At 38.8% G+C, this 16,555-nt stretch overlaps 1 protein-coding gene across 1 annotated transcript in view; it reads left to right on the top strand.

Moving 5' to 3' along the window:
* LOC121518347 (polypeptide N-acetylgalactosaminyltransferase 10-like) overlaps window positions 1-16,555 on the top strand; it is a 165,705-nt gene that overhangs the window by 75,107 nt on the left and 74,043 nt on the right. Inside the window, exon 4 of the mRNA XM_041800596.1 lies at window positions 5,966-6,132. Coding sequence (XP_041656530.1) covers window positions 5,966-6,132 — 167 coding nt within the window. The remainder of the gene's footprint in view (window positions 1-5,965; window positions 6,133-16,555) is intronic.

Here is a 16,555-nt window from a genome sequence, read left to right as displayed (position 1 = left end):
TAAGGCCTGATTTACGGCCCGATTTAAGGCCCTTTACCTCCTCAAATGATAGTAGCATCATGGCCTCTTTTGAGGCATGTCACAACCGATTTTTTTGTCCAGATAATTCTTAAGTGCATGGTATCATTGTGGTTATTTTTCTGCTCTGGATTGAGCCAGACCATCCAAAGTAATAAATTGCAAATATCAGACATGTTTGGTATTTACAATTCCAGATTGCACTGCCTCCAACAGAATATCTATGATCAGAGATGCACCGATTCTTTCTTTATAGAATATTTACAGCAAAATAATCATTTTCTACTTATTTTTAAAGAGATATTTCAGCATTTTTGAAGTTGGGTTGAATAAGGTAGTTGGCAAGAGGCCTGAGCGACATGGCCTGCATATCATAACAATTATTATTAGGTTCCTCATCTTTTGCATTTTTCAACAAATTCAAACAATTAATTATTCTATATTATGACTTACATTCAGTCAGGAACACACTCATCATACATTAACCATTTTAATTTACAATGGAGATGAGTTTTTACTTGGCAGAGAAGGCTCTGCTGTAAAGATGCTCCCTGGTTTAGTCGAGCAGCATGCTTTGACTTTCCAGGGAGGGCATAGCTAGAAATATAGATGGATAAATGCATGACAGTGTGTATTGAAAACAATTCAATTACTTTAGATGTAATAAATAAATCCATAGTTGCATGAATCAGGCTATGAGAGTGAAACAAGCTTTAAAGTATAAAGGAGGAGGCTGGGGTGGAGGAGGTTCATCTTTGCTGTTTCAGCAGCAGCATGGTGCACCAGCGTTGGTGCAAGCAGGGACTACTGAGAAATACGTCATATTTCAACGTACTGCTGTGCTGACAATTGAACATTTGCATTATGTGCATAAAATTTCTGCTGCTGAAAAAAAATGAATATATCAAACAGGTATTCTGAGAAATTTCAAGTTAAAGAAATGTGGCAACTTCTTCAATTTGTAAATTGTAGCAGGCCATATTGCAATCTTATTTGTGATTAATTGTCCAGCCTTGTCAGAAATGTCCTGAAGAAATGTTGATAAGTTTCACAGTGACAGCAGTAGCTCTTTGTGTTTGTGGGCTCACAGTTTCCACACCCACAGCACCAGGTTACTGAAATCACTGAAATTTTACCTAGAGGCTGGAGCACGTCTCAGCTCCAGCGCTTTGCCTGCTATTGTAAATAGAGGTTTCCAGCTTTTTGCAGAACATTCATATGATGGAAATTAAATTATTAAAGCAGAACTGGGCTTCATTATGGATTCACCAATGAAAGACAGTCAACGTCTGACATAACAGGAGGATATCCATGGTGTCCAACACTGAAATCCTCTCGCCAAATTACTTGTCAGTGCCGCTCACCCAACAGAACTGACATGAAGCTCCCACACCAGCACCCATCCTCTCTCCGGGATATGGGTGCCACACTGGATGGTGCTGAGGAGCAGGTGTGTCGGTTTGATTGGTCAAAGTGACAGCCGAGTGACAGCTGTCTGACAACCAGGTGCCACGTCAGTCCTCTCCAGGCCTGGTCCTCCCTGCAGCTTTCATTCATTTGTTTCTCTCTCCCTCCATGACTGACTGACACAATGAGAGACGGAGAGGAGGAGAGAGGCATCCAGACAGGCCTGAGAGACACAGAGATAATTACTGTCTCTACGCATCCCTTCCTGACTCCTCAGACACCCACAGAGAGACAAAGACAGGAATGGAAGGGCAAGGTAGAAAGCTGCATGCTTCATTATGTCTTATTAAAAGAGCAGCACAATGTTCAGGTTGTGTAATGTGAGTGCACCGGAGTACAATGAAGAAAAGGGCATCAGGGCTGATTACACAAGATCCTTCACTGCTGATATCACTGGGTTAGACATTCAAATATTAGCTTTATAAAATAATATCAGTATGTTATGGACCACAGGAAAAGTGACTGTCAGTGGTTGTTTGATGACAGATACAGGTGGGAAGTTTTGGCAAATGTTAAGTATTTTTTAGCTGGGGAAGTTTAGTAGTGGCGGTAGGTGATCTGTAAAATCAGGTGTTTAGGATGCTAGATTTATGTTTGTGATTTATTTCATACGGAGATGGTTGTCTCCATTAGAGAGACAGGACGGAGACTGGGGGAATGGAGCTACAGGCCAGACTTTAACCTGGGCTACCCAACACTCCAGTGGTGTGTAGACATAACCTCAAGTCCAGTAGTCTCTATGGCGGGCTCAGGACCACATTAATGTGTCTAAGACAACAGAGATTACAGTACATTAGAGTCCTGTGTGGGACTCTTAGTCCCACTCCTGATGGATTTGTTACCATTAGCGCCTGCTCCACCCGTACCACAACAGGTGTGTCAATGAATAATTGTTTAATTGCCAATATGTCTTGTTTCTTCAAAGTTCAATCATCCAATCCACCTAACACCAAACAAGAGTCAATGACAGAATCAGCTGTTTGGCATTGGCAGAGAAGATTGGGAAATTTTTCATGGGTGCAACCCACATACTCAGCTCTGCTGCTCATCCCACAAATGCATGTTCCTTACAAATGTGGCGCCATTTAAAAGGGAACTAAACAAGCTTTCCAAAGGTGTTAGATTTATTACCCAGAAGCATTGTTACAACAAAGAATAATCTACCAAACACAAATTTCCTCACTGTTAGTGCAAGGTTTAAAAACTGAATGCAGAAGGTGTAATCTGACCACTGATAACAGTCTGAGGTGATTTACTGGACTTTTCAGCAGGTAGTTGTCTCCAGCCTGAGCGCCATGATGTTCCCTTTAGAGGAACTCTCTATTAAAATACATCACGTTTCAGCAAGTATATCAAAAAAGAGCGCTCGTGACCACTGATGGGCAGTAACGCGTTAGAAGTAACGCCCTACTGTAATCTAATTACTTTTTTCAAGTAACAAGTAAAGTAAGGGATTACAACTGCAAAAATAGTAATTAGATTACTGTTACTTTCCCGCAAGCAGGCTGCGTTACTGCGTTACTAAACCGTGATTTCGTTTTGTGAGACTGTCTCGTGAGTTGCGTGACAATGACGTATGAGCGGCGTGACATCAGTGGTAAACAACAGAAACGTGTAGTGATCAACAAGAGACAACATGGAGCGCGGGAGAGAGCAGGACCATGCAGCGTTTAATGCTTGGAATTACCGACATCACTTTGAGTTTGACTCTGTAAAAGATGACAAAAACATTAGCGTACACTGTACACTCTGCGTGGGAAGAAAACTTTCATCTACAGCGAAAAATTCTACCTCAAATCTGAGCAAAGCACCTAGCAAGCCGGCACAGGAATGTGAAACTCACTGAAAAACCCCCTCACTGAAGAAGCTCGTCACTGGCTATATTGTCGAAGACATGTTGCCCATTTCCACTGTAGACTCTAAATCATTCCGACGCATCGTAGAAAACATACCGACCAAAAGCGGTGTCAAGCTGCCGCAGAGAAAGTCATTTGCAGCATACCTTGAGAGAGAATACAACATAATGGACGCTAATTTTAAGGCTGCACTAGGAGATGTAGACTTTGTTTCCACCTCTGCTGACATCTGGACGGTAAATAATAAAAGTTTTATGGGTGTAACAGTTCACTGGATTAATCCCACTTTACAGCGCAACAAGGCCGCCCTAGAATGTAAGAGAATTAGAGGCAGGCATTGCTTTATAATGTATTCAGGTTGTGCATCATGTTTTTGAAAAGTAACTAAGTAAAGTAATTAGTAAAGTAATTAATTACTTTTCAAAATAAGTAATTAGTAAAGTAACTGGATTACTTTCTAGGAGAAGTAATCACTAATAGTAACTAATTACTATTTCCAAGTAACTTGACCAACGCTGCTCGTGACTCAGCCAGACATGTACGCTACATGAGGTAACAAAGCAATATTTCCAGCCTTATAGAGAACAATGCTTGGAATCAAGCTGATTTTAACCATTTTTACACAGAGATTCCGCAATAAAGGCAAAAAGAAATGCCCGTGAGAACATTCATTTTGATCAATTAGATCCAGTAGACTTTTTTTCCTCCATCTTTCTGAGTTGGAGGTCCAGCTTTAAGCAGTGTCACAGCGCACGTATTTACTTCGGAGTACCGAGCTCACTTGAACACATCATGGAACTTTTCAGACGCTGCTGTGAGCAGAGATGTGTCTGCTCTCTCCTCTTCTGTACAGAATGTGATCAGCCCTCTAACCTCACAGTCTCTCCAGTTAACCCACATTATTCTTTGTTTTATCCCCCTGTTGTTTTCTTCGATGAAATGCCACTTGATTAAACCATGCTGGTTTTTAAATCTCCCATTTATGGAGACAGCAGCGCACACTCGCTGTTGCAGAATGCCGTGACGTCCTTTCACACTGGTTGCGGAAAAGTCTGTTATGGCTCTGATACTACCTCTCGATCCGGATCAGAGGTGGAGCGAGATCGACCCCCATTTTGTAATGGTCGGTTTTATACAGAACGGCGTTGCGGAATGAAGGCGTAAGAGACACGGAAAAGAGAGGCAGTGTGAAAGTAGCTTTTGTTTTGTGGAAACACTTTTAGGCCTGGGAGAGTAATCACGGCATAAAGTGCTTATTTTTTTGAGAAACACCACTAGAACTGCCAATGGGTAAAATTTACCCAAGGCTGTTCTTTAATTGTGTCTTACTTGATGTGTTTATAATTTTACAGGCTGTCAGTCTTTGACTTTTAAGTTTGTTTTATAGCACCTGACATCATTAAAAAAAAATCTTTGCCAAAACCCAAATTTTGTTAATGTACATTTATATCTAGAACCACAATGCAGGTCAAATTTACCCCAGTAAAAAGCCTTGATTTTCCCACTGTATTATGTTTTTTAACACCAGCAATAAATACAATGGCACAATGGAAATACCTTCTCTCTATTGCAGCAATGCCTAAACAGAAATCAATAGATCGACCTTCAACATGGATACAACAGGGAAAAAAAGACATTTACCATTGTTAAATGTCTAAAGGTAATCTCAGTGCTTTTGATAAAGAAGGATCTGGTGATGAGGAAGTTTTGGGATAAGCAATCATCCGAAGATGATTTTCTAGGTGACAGATTGTCTTCCAACAGTGATCTAGTTTGCTATCTGAGGTTAATAAGCTGTGCAATGTCAGTGGTTGACTAACAGTCCTAACCTGAAACGCCGGATGGATTTGTTTCACACATCCATCTGGGAAAGCTTCAATAGGAAACGTTTGAGAAAAGGCAGAGGCTTTAAACAAACCTCGGAGTGTGATTGGATGAACGTTCTGTCTGTCACATCTCTACGGGCCAATCAGAGCAACAAAACAACAAGACATAGCAGCTATTGAGCTATTGAGCTGCTGCACAGCTACAAGGAATAACGCAAAACATGGTGACTAAAGACATGTAAGTACTCAACTTTTGTCGTTTTTGAAAAGAAAACAACTCACTGCTGTTCTTTGTTCTTCATTTAACAAAGAATTGTTGTCAAGTTCTGATAAAACTAATGCTTTAGCAGCATCCACGCTAACCTCCTCCGCCATAATTGCAACGGCCTCTTCCTGCTGCTCGTTTACGTCACGACTCTGCCGTGCCTGAAAGTACTGCCCCTCGTCGTTGATTGGTCCTGTCACTTTCTAGCCAGGCCCAAACAGTTCAGATGGGAGCTTAACAAGATGGATTTGCCAGTGAAAAACAAGGAAATGGGTGTATCCTCTGCTTTGCAAGGTTATAACAGTCCTTGATCAGTGCTAATTATGAAAATCAAGACACTTTAATGACTGGTAAATTTGACCCATTGGCTGTTTTAGGTATATAGAGATCCACAGTGGATCAAGTCCAGCAAACACATGTCACCTTCCCTGGAGCTATTCTGTGAAAAATATGCTGACTATTATTTAATACAGATGACTTAGTGCTCCCTGCCTTCCTCCCTAAATTCCTAATACGGTTTCTTGTGTTTGTAGCTGTAAACAGAAGCTGTATGCAGAGAAGCTGCCCAACACCAGCATCATCATCCCGTTCCATAATGAGGGCTGGTCGTCTCTGCTTAGGACGGTTCACAGCGTGCTCAACCGCTCCCCTCCACAGCTCATCGCAGAGGTCATCCTGGTGGACGACTTCAGCGACAAAGGTAAGGAGAGAGGACGGACGCTGGTCCGACTGCAAACACAGACACACTGGCTCAGAACCTTAATAAGTGTTGCTTTTTCATTCGCTCAGCTACTTTCATGCCAACACACACAGCATTGAGTTGGCTGCTGCACAAATAATGAGCCTTTCAGAAACAAAAGCAAGAGCATGCTTCAGCAGGCGTCCATGTTTTCTTAAAACACTTTTGCTTTTGTACAATTAAAAAAGGCACAGAAGAAGAGAGAAAAACACCTGAAACAACCACGCACACACATGGAAGCCAGTGTGAGAGGAATTCATCTTACTGTATTTTTTCATTTTTGTAGTTTAAAATCATCCATCATCCATACAGGTATAATCCAAATTTTGCATCGCATGCCAACAAAGGGTTAAAAGTAGAAATGGTTCTTTCTCCTTAAACCTCTTCATCCATTCAATAGTTTTCTAATTGTGTACAATTTAACTTTCCATCCAAATATTAACCTTTTCAAATTTCATGCAGACTAGTTGGTTTGTTTTGCATCTTTAATTCAAATATGCAGTGAAACTGCTCCCAAGTTCCATTGCCTCGCTCCGCCTCCGAGAATAGATTCATATCATAATGATTGTGTTGTTAGCTGAAGACTTCAGTGACCTCCGAGCAGATGGCGATGATGAGGGCATAGCTTGATCCTGCCCGTGTTAGCGAGGTTAGCGAGAGCCGCCTTGGATTGGTATTCTCACAGGCGGCTTAATCAGTATGAACTCAGGAGTTAATGTACAGCTTTGAACCCTTACATAATAAATAGGGAGGGCAAGTGCAATATTATCACCGAGGTCTGAGTGGAGGAGAGAACAAGATATTCATCATTAAGGCGGCTGCATGGCCACTGTGTGACGCATAATTTCCTGCTCACTTTCCCATTTCCTAAGATATTAAATTATGCAGAAATATAGACAAAAGAAGAGGGAAAAAGCAGATAAGAAGAGATTTATTTTTTGGATATTCTCCTAAAAGCATGTGCATAACTGAGCCTATAGGTGCATATTTTGTATGAAGTATTTAAAGTTTAGAGGGGGGCACATTTGGCCATACTCTTTCTACAGCCAACATCTAGTTGTCTCTAACCTCCCTGGTTCACAGGTACTGCAGGTGTGTTGTCTTGTGCTGTTAGCATTAGCAGCACTAGCTCTCAGATTCTAGCTAAGTCGTCTTTCCTGGATTTTCCAATTTATGATTTTCCAAATGTTTTTTTCTTGGTGAAAGGTCTGGACTGGAGGCAGACCAGTTCAGAACCAGGACTCTTCTCCTGTGAAGCCATGCTGTTGTGATGGATGTGGTATGTGGTTTAGCATTGTTGAGTGGAAAAATACAAGGCCTTCCCTGACAGAGACATTGTCTGGATGGGAGCATATGTTACTCTAAAACCTCTCTCTACTTTTCAGCATTGATAGTTCCCTTACAGATGTGTAGGCTGGCCACGCCATAGGCACTAATGCAACCCCATACCATCAGAGACACAGGCTTTAGAACTGTGAGCTGATAAAAAACTGGATGGTCCCTCTCCTCTTTAGTCCACAGGACTGTGGCATCTGTGGTTTCCAAATAATTTCATTTTTGGATTTATCTGACCACAGAACAGTTTTCCAGTGCATATTGAATGAGCGTTAGCTCATAAAAGGCGGCGGTGTTTCTGGATCCTGTTCACCTATGGCTCCTTCTCTCCATGATCCAGCTTTAACTGTCATTTGTGGATGGCATGGCCCACTGTGACAGACAATGATTTCTGGAAGTGTTTCTGATCCCATTCAGTGATTTCAGTACAGAGTCATGCCTGATTTTAACCCGCTAAGACCCTGTATGCACATATGAGGACATTACGTTCTGGCTTCTCACAACATAGTAATAATTTCTACTACAAGCATTTTTTGGTTAACTGTCTGGAATGTCAAAGTTAAAGAAATTCAGTTAAAATAATGGGAGAATTTGAAATGAAATTTTCAAGAAGATTTTTGAGAATATATCTTGGAGGTATTTTCATTAAAATATTGGGATTTTTTAAAAATATTTTTGAGAGTGTCATTTGATTCTTTTGTTGTTGTATTTTCATTGGAATTTGGGATTTTTTTGAGGATGTTTGGGGCAGTTTGACAATTTCCACATGTTCCTGTATAGATTGTTGGGAAGATTTTGCTTCCAAAGTTTTTAGGTTTTCTCAGGGAAACTTGGGATTTTTTTTTTTTTAATCTGATTGGAAATTTGCATTTTTTTTCACTTGTGAGAAAAAGTTAGAATTCTGAGGAAAAAGTCAGAATTCTGAGAAAAAAGTCAGAATTCTGAGAAAACAGTCAGAATTATGACATTTTCTATCAGAATTCAGAATTCTGAAAAAAAAAAAAATTTTCACTTGTGAGATTAAAGTCAGAATTCTGACTTTCTTCTCACACACACACACACACAAAAAATCGTCTCAATTTCTTTCTTTTTTTCTTTTAGTGGCCCTTATACTCTTCTATAGAATCAGAATCATTTTCATGGACTCTTGGGGATTTGCCTTCAGACTTTGGGGAATGTTTTGAAAATGTTCAGGATTTTTAAAGGAATTTTAGAATTTTTAAAATTTAAACTTAGACTTTAATTTTCTCTTAAACAATTGAGGGATATTTGAATACATTTCGGGGTTCTTCTTATAAAATGTGTTATTTCCCTGAAATATTAAGTAATTTCTTTGAAATTTGATAAAATGTGTGTTAATATTGGACATGATTTGTGATAAAAATTAACTCCTGTTCCAAGACAAGGGTGAGGTCTCAGGAGGTTAATGCAGAGAATCTCTGAATCTTTTGATGATTTTGTATTCTGTAGTTGGTTGGATTTTCAAAGACTGCAATTTCACTCATAGAAACATTTTTCTGAAATTGTTCCACAATTTTGAGATCCAGTGTTTTTCACAGACTGGTGAACCCCCATCTGTACTTCTTAGAGACTCTGCCTTTCTCAAATGCTCCTTTTATACCCAGTCATGTTACTGCCTTGTTGCCAGTTAACCTAAGGAGATGCAAAAGGCTCCTCCAGCTGTTTTTCATCAGTAGCACTTACTTTTCCAGCCTCTTGTCACCTTGTCTCTACTTTTTTAGATGTTTTGCTGCCATCACCTTCAAAATGACCTTATATTTTTATGGAATAATAAAGTATCTCAGTTTCAATATCTGAAATGTTGTTTTGTGTAATTGTGAATTAAATATGGATTTATGAGATTTGACAATGATTACATTTTGATTTTCGTTACATTTTACTCAGCGCCCCAACTTTTTTGGAATTGGGGTTGTAGACTGTGTCTATTGTCATACACTTAACTTAGTGGCGTAGTGATGCTAGCAGAGAGCACGGGCTAACAACTGCTGCTTTGAGAGAGACACAGCCACAGTTTTCTTCTTTTCACATTTTAATGCAACTTCATTCTGTCATATCGTTTGTGTTTGGAGACTAGTTTCTGATTTTGCTTTACATGGACTTAAATATAAGTTTTCTATTTACATCTAAAGGATTACTGCCTCATTTTGTGCATTTTCTCTTTCTTTTATGTTGCTGCTGTCTTCTAAATCACCATATTGCCTGCTGAGCAGAATTGTTCCACAAAAAAAAGTTGTTTTCTGCTCTTTGTCAAAAACAAACACATCTGACACACTTTTACACCAAAATACCAACAACCTGCTTTCCATCCCCATCTGTCTCTGCCTCTTTTTACGTGTGAGCTCTGTGCTGAAACCAAAATACCATGTAGATTTACAAAGCTGGCTCCATGTGATAAAGAACCTGGAACAACAGTTGTGCTGTTGGTGACAGTTGTGCTGTAACGCTGTGAGCCACACACTCATCGGTCTCTTCTTTAGGAGCTGATGAACTCTCTGATATTGTCAGACTGTTACGTTAATTAATGCCGCTTCCTTTGGTAGCTCACAGCCAACATGAGGAAGATAAACTATTGATGAGATGCTTTCAGACTGCAGTTATATTTTCTGAGGTGCTAATTAGCACCAAGTCTCTATGTTGTTTAATTATAGCCTCACTGCAGAGGAACAGCCTGTTCGCTCCTTTTAAAAATCATAATTAATACAACGTTTCATATTTGACTCAAAGGATACCTGATGCTTTCTGTTTCTCCGTGTGCTCTGCTGAAGTTTACTTTGTGATCTATTTATGCAGAAAACTTTCCTCTTTGGGTTCAGGCGAGTCTCTGGTGGACTATTTTACCTTCTCATAATAACAGCAGCAGTGCAGCGTGCTCAGGCTGTGAAATAACACTTAATATGTGTTTTTAGGTAAACATGATGTCTAAGAAACACAAAGAAGAGAGGAGCAGAGAGAGGAGTCAGCTGGGGATGGTTGCCGTCGAGGATCATCAGATTCGAGGCGGGGGTCAGATAGCTTTCATCAGAAGTCTCTATAGATGTTTATTTCCTACTGTGCGTTTATTTCCTCTGTTTCTTTTCACCTCAGAAACTTCTCTACTCTCCTGCTCTCTGCAACTTTAGAAAGAAGAAGTTTGTCTTAAAGCGCTAGGTTGGAGACCCTGGTGAATAAATTAGAGGGAAGATAACGTCTTCAACTGAGCCTACCAATTAATCCTCTAATGTGATTCCTGGAGTCACTTTTGTATATTTGCTTTTGTTTTCACATTACAAACAAACAACTAGATGCATGGGCGTAGCACGGGGGGGGGGGGGGTACAGATCCCCTGGGTCTACAGTACGGAGGGGCCCTTGAGATGCCTGTATGGAAGCCCATTTGGGTCAAATAGAAAAAGAAAAGAATGTGAAAGTACAGCAATTCTTGAATAAAATTCTAAGTCATTATTATGAAATAAAAGGTCATAATTCTAAGATTAAAAAGTCATGATTATCAGATAAAAGTTTTGATTATGAGATAAAAAGTCATGATTATGAGATAAAAAGTCATGATAATGAGCTAAAAACTTATGAATATGAAATAAAAAGTCATGATTATGAGATTAAAAAGTCATAATTATTAGATAAAAAGTCATAATTATTATAAAAAAGCATGATTATGAGATAAAAAGTCATGATTATGAGATTAAAAAGTCAAGATTATGAGATTAAAATGTCATGATTATGAGATAAAAAGTCATGATTATGAGATAAAAAGTCATAATTCTGAGATAAAAAGTCATAATTATGATATAAAAAGTCATGATTATGAGATAAAAAGTCATGATTACAGGGAAAAAGTGATTATAATGAGATAAAAAGTCGAGATTATGGATTAAAACGTCAAAATTAAGACATAAATAGTTATAATTGACTAAATGACATTTTATCTCATAATTTCCACTTTGTATCTTTTAATTATGATTTTAAATCTCATAATTTTACATTTTAACCTTATATATATATGACTTTGGATTTCTTTTTTTTTTTTTCCTTCTACATTTTTCTTTTTATTAAGTGGCAGAAATGGGCCTCCATATGCCTACAATGGAAAGTGTTTTTATTTAATTTTTCTTAATTATTAGTGCCATTATTGTATCAAAAGTCACTAAATGAATCAGTCAACAGACTGAAATTTGTATCAAATAGAGTTAAAAACAATTCTGGGGTCCCTCTCTCAAAAATGTCCAAATAGTGTGGTCCAGCACTACAGAATAATGCAAGTAAATTTAATTTAGCCATAGTAAAAAAAAAAAAAAAAAAAAAGTTCATAAATTGGGAAAATATGGTTAAAAATACATCAAAATGCACTCATATTGTATAAATGATGCAACATTTATTGCTTCGCTAGCCGACTAAGGGGAGCCCTGTGAAATATTCTTTGTAGGGGCCCTAAATCCCTAGCTACGCCTCTGACTAGATGTGGCCTAACTAACCCTCAGCTTCCACATACTCTACCTGTGCTGTGTTTGTAAGTGTGTTTATTGGAATTATTTAACCTTTCTTGGGTTATTTGCTTCTCATTTCAACATCATTCCTTGTTTAGTTTTCTCCTACCTTGAGTTACTATCTTATTTAAACTACCTTCTGCTGCTCTCTCTGCAGCAGCAGGGGGCTGCATGGCAGTGGAGAGGTTAGCGCTGTTGTCTCAGCAAGAAGATTTCTGGTTTGCTTCCCGGTCAGGGCCTTTCAGTGCAGAGTTTGCATGTTCTCCTCGTGCATGCGTGGGTTCTCTCCTGGTACTCCGGCTTCCTCCCACCACCAGAAACATGCTCATTAGGTTAATTGGTGATTCTGAGTTGCCGTAGATGTAGGGCTGGGAAATTAATCAAAAATTAGATTAAATCGCAATATGGCCTGCTGCAATTTTCAAATCGCAAAAGGTGCAATATTTCTTAAATTTTTGTCAAAATACCAGTTTTAAACTTTTTTTTTTTTTCTTTTTTTGTCCAGCAGAGACGTTATGCATGACATGTCATGTAATCATTCAGGTGCCATTTATTTTATTTTAGAATAGTCTACAAAAAATCCTACCTTCCTCATTTTTGTACTTTTTTCTTGTTAAATATAAAAATGACAAAAACCCATAAATGCGACAATTCATAGTCAGTTTGCGATATGAGTCAAGATCATCAGAATTAGACACAAAGAATTTTTCAGCCCTTGTTTAGGAATAAAAGAAAGTTAAGCAATAATTGTATGTCAAATCCCAATTGCAATATTGGGGAAAAAAATCGCACTTAGATTATTTTCCAAAATTGTTCAGCCCTCTGTAGATGTGAGTGTGAGTGTGCCTGGTTGTCTGTCTCTATTTGTCAGCCCTGGGATTGACTGGCAACCAACGGGATAGGTGGTGTAGAAGATGGATGGAAAGAAAGAGATGGATAGCCCCATATCACGTGTTTCTTGACAAAGTGGTCATGACTGAACTGATTTTTTTGTGTTTTTCTGGGGTTGATTTGTTATTTATTTCCACATGATTCCATGATTTTATTGCTTTGTTCATGAATGAGTGCATCAGGAAGTTAAAAGGTTTATGTTTGCTACAAAGGATGTGAGGTTTCATGTAAGTTCTGTGGTTTTCCAACTCTTCTTCATCAAGAGGCGCCGTAGCAGCTCTATGACCACCGACAGACTGGTGACCTGTTGCTTGTGCCACAGAATGAGACCTAATGTTGATACAGTGATGACTTACTCTCAGGAGTCCATGCATTGTGTTGTATTTGAAGTTGCCTGGATGCTTTAACGCTCTTCCTTTTGTTTGGATCAATCTGCTCTACGTAGACTGACGTGGTTTGTCTGTGGACGGTGCCGAAAATAGACCTGGTGCATATCTGAATGACATGACGCTTCTGGAGCTCATGCAATAAATGCACACAGGAGGAACAGGAATGAAACATCTGGAAGGCTGGATGTTTGCAACTATTGTTAAGTCAATACTACAGTTAATACCAGCCTGTATGTTCAGCTTATATGCAGAAAAAAGTTTATCAAACAAAGTAAAGAAATTGTGTTTTCAGGCAGATGTCCTCATCACAACTACATATGGCATGGCAACAACTAAGCGACACGTTCAGAAGTTTTAATTCTGAATAGCACCATTACTGTTACTGCCAAATAATACAACCTGTTCGAAGGAAGTGGCTTCTCACTTTTCTGCACAATCTGTTGTTTAGCACAGCAACATTTGGAGAAAATCTCACCTGTGATCTAAAAGTGATGATTGGAATTTTCCTTTTCCACCCAAGTTTGCCTGTTTTAAACTGAAAAAAAAGCCCAGAAATATCTAAAATAACTACATTCATTAGATCTAAATGGGTATCGCTGCATCTGTTCTCACTATGTTCATACCGTACCTCTCTTTCTCTCGCTTTCTCTCTCCCATGCTCACCTCGGCTCATTGAGGCAGAACTCTGACTCATGCAAACCCTGAAACCTGCTGCTTTTATTTCCTTTTTTCTCCTTGTCTTGTTTCTTTTCTTCCCTCTTCCTGCGGATACACTTTTTTTTTTCCTTTTCCACTTCTAATTATGTCTTTCATCATTCATAATGCCTGTGTATTTTGTGACACCTTCACATTTCGTGTTTCATTTCTTCAAATCTCTCTGTTTTTCCTTCTTGTTTGTCCTTTAAGAGCAGACTCTGAATCCTGATGGTTTTGTCTTAAAATTCCAACAGAAAAGCGTGTTGTTTTTATTGGAAATAGCATGATTAGTGGATAAGCAGAATTTTGACTGCCAGCTTTGAAAAAAAGGTCAACCCACCAGCTTCGACTTCTTCAGATCAGTCATCCACTCAAAGCAGCTGTGAGAAAATCTGCTCAACTCTGCAGTGAGTTGATGTTTAAATCGGTGTTGGAACTGGTTCAATACAAGCTAGTTAGCTAATGAAACAGGGTGGTTTGTCATTCTAATATGATGTGTTTTAAAGGAACCTCGCATTTTGAGACAAACTGCCCTGAATCTAAGTTATGAAGTGTTGTTTTACTGATTATCAACATCTTTCTTAGATTAACAGATAAATTGTTTCAGTGTTGCATAAATAAAATGGCAGCTGATATAAATGCCTCTTCAACTTGTGTGCGATCGTTTCCCTTGAGCTTATGTTTATCACATTGCCTCATAATGCCTCATAATTTCCAGCCAAAATTGTCCTCTTCTGGACTCCATCTCTCATTCCCTCCTCATTCTGCCTCCTCTTTTGCTCTCTGTCCCACTTGAACATACTGTATGTGGGCGTGATATCCACCTGCTGCAGGGAGGAGATCAACAAAGCTCTTAAATCTGGCTCTGACAGACCCGTCAGCTGCACTGACTGCTGGGATTGTTGGCTGTCATGTTACTGACCTAACTTCTGCTCTCTCTGCTAATCTCTGCCACTATTGACTTTACTCAGCGGAAGATTGTTGGCAACAGTAAATGTCACTGTCAGTCTCTCAATCAAAGAGCCAGGGTTGGACCTTTTTATTCTGTCCCCACTGACATTCAGAAAGGTAGAAATCCATCATCGCAGAGGAAGAGGGAGCAGCGTTTCTTCCCAAAGTCACCTCCATAAGAAATGATGCGAAGCTCCAACCTGTGCTGAGTTTGACTTTGAGTCATGTTGCTTACATGTGTCGCCTTTTCTCAATTAAAATAAATATCAGGTGAGTCTGCATGAAGTTCATGTAGGAGGAAAACAACATGTTTGATAGGAACAGAATAGAATTTAAGAATATGAACTCCTAGATTGAGATTGTCAGAAGTTCTCAGCAGACGTCAGCTTGGTTTGTCAGGTGTGGCTAAAACTGCAGCCGTCCACAATGTGGATATTCTAAAACATAAAAAGTCCTCCTATTTTAGTCTTTACTTTTAGTCCAAGCATTTATTCACTTTCCTGAATCTGGTACTAAGTCATGGTAGTGTGTTCTGTGCACCTGGGGTCCCTGCTTTCTACAGCTGAGAGGAATAGCTATAGATGCATTGTTTTTTTGACAGATCAACACACAGTGGAGAAATGTCACGGATTTTGAATGTCCGACGAAAACTAAATTACATTTTAGTCTAGTTTTAGTCATCTAGACCAGGGTTTTTCAAAGTGTGTAAGATAGGGCCTCCCCAAGAAGAACTGATCCATTCAGTGGACCCCCACCCACATAAATGATTCAAAGTAAAAAAAAATTAAAAATGGAACAACATTTCAAACATTTATGTCTAATCTTTGAACATTTTTAACATTAATATATTTTGGATATTTTGGTTTGCAAATGTCCTTAAACATCTGCCTTTCCCTCTTATTCAGTTATAATGCCATTAAATACTCTTTTTCATATTTTTTGGGCTAATTTAAAACTTCTTTTTGCTTCTTTTCCCCCATTTTTTCCACTTTTATCCCATTTTTGCCCTTCTTAACCGTTTTGCCCTTTTAAGCTACGGTTCATCATTAAATATCCCTTTTTTCCAGTTTTTTGCAATGTCTTTTTGCCATTTTTTCTCAAGTTTTGCCACTTTTATCCCATTTTTTGCCACTTTTTGTCCATTAAAGCGATCTTTTGTCATTAAATACCACTTGTTTCCTTTTTTTCCCAATTTTTGCCTCTTCTTTTTGCCATTTTTGCCCTTTTTCACAATTTTTTTGCCACTTTTGCCACTCTTGACTGCTTTTTTGCCAATTTAAGTCACTTCACACTCATTTTTTTGTCACTTCTCACAAATTTTAGCTACTTTCTGACCATTTTTCCACTTCTTCTCCCCATTTTCACCCCTTTTTTGCTGCTTTTTGACTATTTTTGCCACCTTTAACCTATTTTTATTGCTACTTCAAGCTGTTTTTGCCTCTTTTTACCTCTCAGATTGTGGCTCTTGCAAAGGTATTTTCAATAATTTGTCTCTTTTGGTTGAGTAATACTGCTCTATAAGTAACTATAAGTCTATCCATTTTGCTCCATGCACAGTAGAGGTAAGCAAAGCAAATCACCTTTTTTCTGGTTTATGGTTCCGCGCCTCCCCTGGAGCTCT

This window comes from Cheilinus undulatus, linkage group 12 (assembly GCF_018320785.1).
Source record: "Cheilinus undulatus linkage group 12, ASM1832078v1, whole genome shotgun sequence".
Classification (NCBI taxonomy): domain Eukaryota; kingdom Metazoa; phylum Chordata; class Actinopteri; order Labriformes; family Labridae; genus Cheilinus; species Cheilinus undulatus.
Note: the sequence above shows the minus strand (reverse complement) of the source record. Positions and strands in the feature narration are given on the sequence as shown.